This window comes from Engraulis encrasicolus, chromosome 23 (assembly GCF_034702125.1).
Source record: "Engraulis encrasicolus isolate BLACKSEA-1 chromosome 23, IST_EnEncr_1.0, whole genome shotgun sequence".
In the NCBI taxonomy this organism is placed as follows: Eukaryota; Metazoa; Chordata; class Actinopteri; order Clupeiformes; family Engraulidae; genus Engraulis; species Engraulis encrasicolus.
In genome coordinates this window covers 2713767-2718766 of record NC_085879.1, presented here as the reverse complement: position 1 = coordinate 2718766, position 5000 = coordinate 2713767, and the positions used below count along the sequence as shown (strand labels likewise).

The 5000-nt window shown below is 43.5% G+C and overlaps 1 protein-coding gene across 1 annotated transcript in view; it reads left to right on the top strand.

Moving 5' to 3' along the window:
- The window catches only part of LOC134440579 (teneurin-1-like), a 275455-nt gene that overhangs the window by 108478 nt on the left and 161977 nt on the right, over positions 1-5000 (top strand). The window contains exon 7 of the mRNA XM_063190697.1: positions 1-174. This exon is cut by the window's left edge and continues 24 nt beyond it. Coding sequence (XP_063046767.1) covers positions 1-174 — 174 coding nt within the window. The remainder of the gene's footprint in view (positions 175-5000) is intronic.

The window sequence follows — 5000 nt, the reverse complement described above, 5'->3', positions numbered from 1 at the left end:
CGCGGCGAAGTGGACATCGGAGTCCAGGTGTCCCAGGTCATCCCCCCCAGCCTCTTCTGGCGGCTCCACCTGACCGTCCACCACCCCACCTACATCAAGTTCAACCTGTCCCTCTCACGGGACGCCCTGCTGGGGGTGTACGGCAGGAGGAACCTCCCACCCACGCACACACAGGTGAGGCCACGCATGCATGCACACACGCCCGCACATTGTAGGTATAATTGGAGGTGTCGTGGACTCCAATGGTGTAACTACGTGGTTGGATATGAGAAATATATTCCTCAAACAAGGGGGCACCATTAATGTAGGTTCTATTGCAGTTATGCAATCGAAATTACAACATTGGGTGTGAATAACTTCCTCGCACGGCTTGCACCATTAAATGTAGGTGCTCTTGCAGTTATGCAATTGAGGTTACGTTATTGGGAGTGTGGGATACACTCCTCACATCAGGGCTACCATTAATGTAAGGGAAGTACAGTTATGTAATTATTATTCCATTATTAAGTGTAAAATTCTTATACAGTTCCAAATATATAATGTGTTATTACTATATGTGAGGAATAAGAGTATAAGAAATGATGCACGAGGAGTGTGTTAAACTCTTCGTGCTGGGTATCAATAATGTGTAGGTGTGTACTTATGGAATCGTCAATTGTGTTATTAATGATTGCATAAACCACATTTCATGACCGTCTCATAAAATCATGACCATTATTGAGTAATAATCTGAAGGTTTTGTGTGAATTCTTTTTCTGTTTGACTTCGTAGAAATTGTTCAAATAAGACAAACACGGTTCACCACAATACACATTTATTGTAAAAGCATCATCCGGTTATAACACTGATACAGCCAATGTGATTTGCAGGGCATAAGAACCTCAGTAAAATATACAATATATACACGGGGTATGGGAGGATGAGCTATGTGTGTGTGTGTGTGTGTGTGTGTGAGTACGCTATGTGTGAGAGAGAAAGAGAGAGAGAGAGAGTGGCGAGAGAGGAGAGATGTATGTTCTGTAGGAACTATGGCTCAAATGATTCTGCGCAGCTCGGGCGCGCAGAACCGAAATATGAGATACAAGGAGGAGCGTCAAGCTTTCGGCTGATGGAGCGGGAATATATCTCGTAGATAATAATTCAAGCTGATCAGGGAATACTGACCTGTGTTGCAGGGTTTTACTGTATTCATGGGGGAAGGGAAAGGGAGTGCTTGGCGCTCTTTTCCAACAATACTGTAGCTTGCGCGAGTAGAGTGGATAACTGTATGGGTTAAGACCCTGGTACGTGTATCTCTGTGAGTGGATAATTTACATGTGGGTGCATGTATGATGATACTGCAACTATTGTAAACTAAGAATAGTGTGTGGCTATTTGTGGTGATGAGAGGGGAGAAAGAGAGAAAGAAAAGAAATATATCACACTCTACAAGTGTGGATATTTAAACACAACTCTTCACAGCTATGTCACAGTTCTAACTGCATATCTATGCCCAATTCAGTGCTTACTGCGTTATCCTTTGTAGGAGAGAGAACCCTTTGATCTCTTGTGGCGAGATGGATGCACGCTTCCTCGTGCACGCGAGTTCCTTTGTTCTCGAAGGTGCTCAGGTCCTGTGTGTGGCCGAGTGGTACCACGCATGTTTCCGGCGCACGAGGTGGCAATATGTCCAAAGAGTCTTGCTTCATTGAACAAGGAAAGGAAAAGGGGTATTTCGCTGTGGGAAGCCGATGAGTTCTCAGTGTCTTCTACCGAGGGCCAAGTGAGAGGGGATGCACAAGTTTCGTGCCACGCGCTCTCAATGGAGGCCACTTCGTAGCAACGGTACCAGAACTTGTCCACTCCCTTGGGGACAAGTAATCGGGGTCTCTGCCGAGTATTCTTTAACTCCTAGGCCAGTATCCTCTGACTTCGGTACCAGTAAAACGAAAACAACTGTTAACTCAAACCGTTATTCCAAGCGCTGCGTCCTGTGGGATGCGCGCATCTGACATTGCCTTTGTCCTGGCAATGGAGTAGTAGCGTTACTCAAAATATTGCAGTGGAATGCAATAACGAACGAAAACCGGTTGAAGGAAGAAATATATCGACCGTAGAGTTAACCTGGCCAAGATAACTTACAGTTTCAATAATTTCTAAAAGTCTCCAAGGACCTCCTGAGCGAGGGAGTCGGGCCAAGCAAAATTACTCTGACCTGGGTCTTATAGGTAAGGGGCGGGGTTGAGCCACGTATGTAATCTGAGCCAGATACAGTATAGAATATGGTGCCTGTAATGACAAAATGGCCGGCATTTTGTAAGATGAGGGGAAATGACTTAACTTAGGTGTTAAAGTCCCTACAACATACATGCACGAATTCAGTTGTATGAAGCAGAAATAGAAGTACTCTTACAGATGTACGGTAATTGCAACACGAGTAGCATGTTATTATAATGTTGAAACCATGTAATATCATACCGCTAGTGTTGTTATTACATCTGTAAGAGTACTACTTTTACTCTATACAACTCTGCACACGTGGTGCTGGAGCTACCTAAAATGCCCTTGCAAAGGGAAAAGGGAAGGCAGGGAATCACACACACACACACACACACACACACACACACACACACACACACACACACACACACACACACACACACACACACACACACACACACACACACACACACACACACACACACACACACACACACACACCAACCACACACCTCCCTACACACTGTAAACAAAGTAACTTTTTCCCCTTGGGGACTCATTCTCAACCACGGTGGTTATGAAAAGAGGACAGAGCTAAAACAAAACACATTCAGAGCATCATATTGCCCTATTTCACTGGACCAGCGCACCAAAATACTACAGCTGAACGTAACAGCACAGATAATGCTGACGGTGCAATGGAGGTTATCGTACAGGGCGATTTCCAACACTATGCTCTGGAACTGCTGGGTAGACACTTCTGATACACAGGTGGTAGGGCCGTACATTGAGCTTTATGCTGAAGGCAAAGGAGGCCTTGAGTGGCTGACTGAGACGATGGGTCTGCCAAGGGCCAAGCTTGTTCCAACATAAAAGATTCATGATCAACAAAACAGAACTCATACACAGTTGTTGAGCCCACCTCAGTTAATGGTGTGGATGTCAAAACAGCAAAACAAATGGACTCAGAGGATTAACAAGAACAGTCAGTGTCATGGGCATGCTGCGGATGTCAAAACGGCAAAACAATTTGAGAAAATTAACAAGAACATTGTCGTAGATATACTGTATCATAGTATATGACTTGAAAACTTGCATCAAATCAACTGACTAGAGTTGAAAATGTAGATCTGAGAACGTTTGAGTTCTGTGGCTAAAGCAGAGTTTAAAACCATTGAATGATGCATTGGCGCCCCTTATATTATCTGCTCCACTGACCTCTCATTTGAAATGCAGCCACAGCTGCTGCTCGGACGGCAACAACACCACAGTGCTAACCTTGGCAACAGGCTGCACGGAGACAGGCCATGCCATGCAGCAATATCGCCTGGTGTTTATCGCTGAGACGAATGTCAATGTGTCCAGTGGACTTCAGGATCAGAGCACAATTCTTAGATCAAATCGTCTTTGATCATTTGCATTAGAATTCTTTTTGAAGTTTTTCCCTTTCAACTTGTTGAACGGCTGTCCTGGCTGCACCGGATTAGTGATCTGTGAAACAATGAAACAGAGCCTTGAGATGTCACCTCAAAAGATAGCCTATAGCATTTTCCTGACTAATTTGCTCTGCGACTGATGGTCACAGTACACCTCTCCGTATGCAGATTAACCCTAACTTTGGCCACTGTGTACCGCCTGAACCACAAACCTCAACTTGCGACTCTTGACTCATTTTTCAGATATTTAACAACTCCCTGTACACCTGTTTCTCCCAGGGTCTGAGAGCTAGAGCCCGCTGTTTCTAATTTGGACATGTAAATGTGTGCTTATCATGCACATCTGTGATGGCTCTTTGGGAAAGCTATCCAACCCTGGTCAAACTGTTTGCAGCACTACTGAGGAGAAATCATATTAGCCCAAAGATAACACAAAATATGAGTGAGTTCCTGGGTTTTTTAGGTGGAGATGGCCTTTAGGAAAAACACTTGCAGTGACATTCACTTAGTGTTAATAGAAATGAAAAGTAAAACATTAAAGCAATTAACAATATTTTACGTGACAGTAGATCTACTGTAGTTGGGTCTAGAGTACATTGTTCATTTCCCGACCCAACTGAGGCACCCAGCTTTGATCTAAGCTCACACACAGAGAGGTAAAGTGCAATAACCATGCAATACACTCCACACTCCCACCTGTACAAACCCAGGTAGCCTCACATCAGGGGCTTAACCTGTATTTCTCACAAACATCTGTGCACCATACCAGCCACATCCTTCTTCCGTTTCTTCACTGGGAATTTCCTACATTCTTGACACTTTTACAAATACTAGAAATGACTTCCCCTAATGCAGGAAGACATCAGAAAGCAGGAAGAGAAGCAGACAGATCAGCTGTGTAAAGAGAGAGAGCAAGGACTGTGTGGCGGCTGTATTTCCCCTGGGGGAACTTCTTTTCCACCAGCGCTCACGATGCCTTTGAACATACTGTAACATACTGGGGCCTCGCACACACAACTGCAGCCTTCTCATACACGATTTCTGTTTTATTATTTTTTACATTCTAAATACACTTTCTGTGGATATCACCATATACTGTATGAGTATATTCTGTGGCTATCATCAAATAGGCCTACTGTATGTGGGTGTACATTATATGTAATGTAATTACTTATTTTTTTTACTCATTTATTCATCTATGTCTTTCTTTAATTAATAATAGTAATAATAATTAATAATAATTCTTTAATTTAAGTATTAGTAGTCCTCTTTTAACACTCCTCTTCCACGTCCTTTGCTCCTGTTTTGAGATGATGAAAGTGATGAATCGCGTGACTGACTAATGAGTTGTTTGTTAGCCTCGTT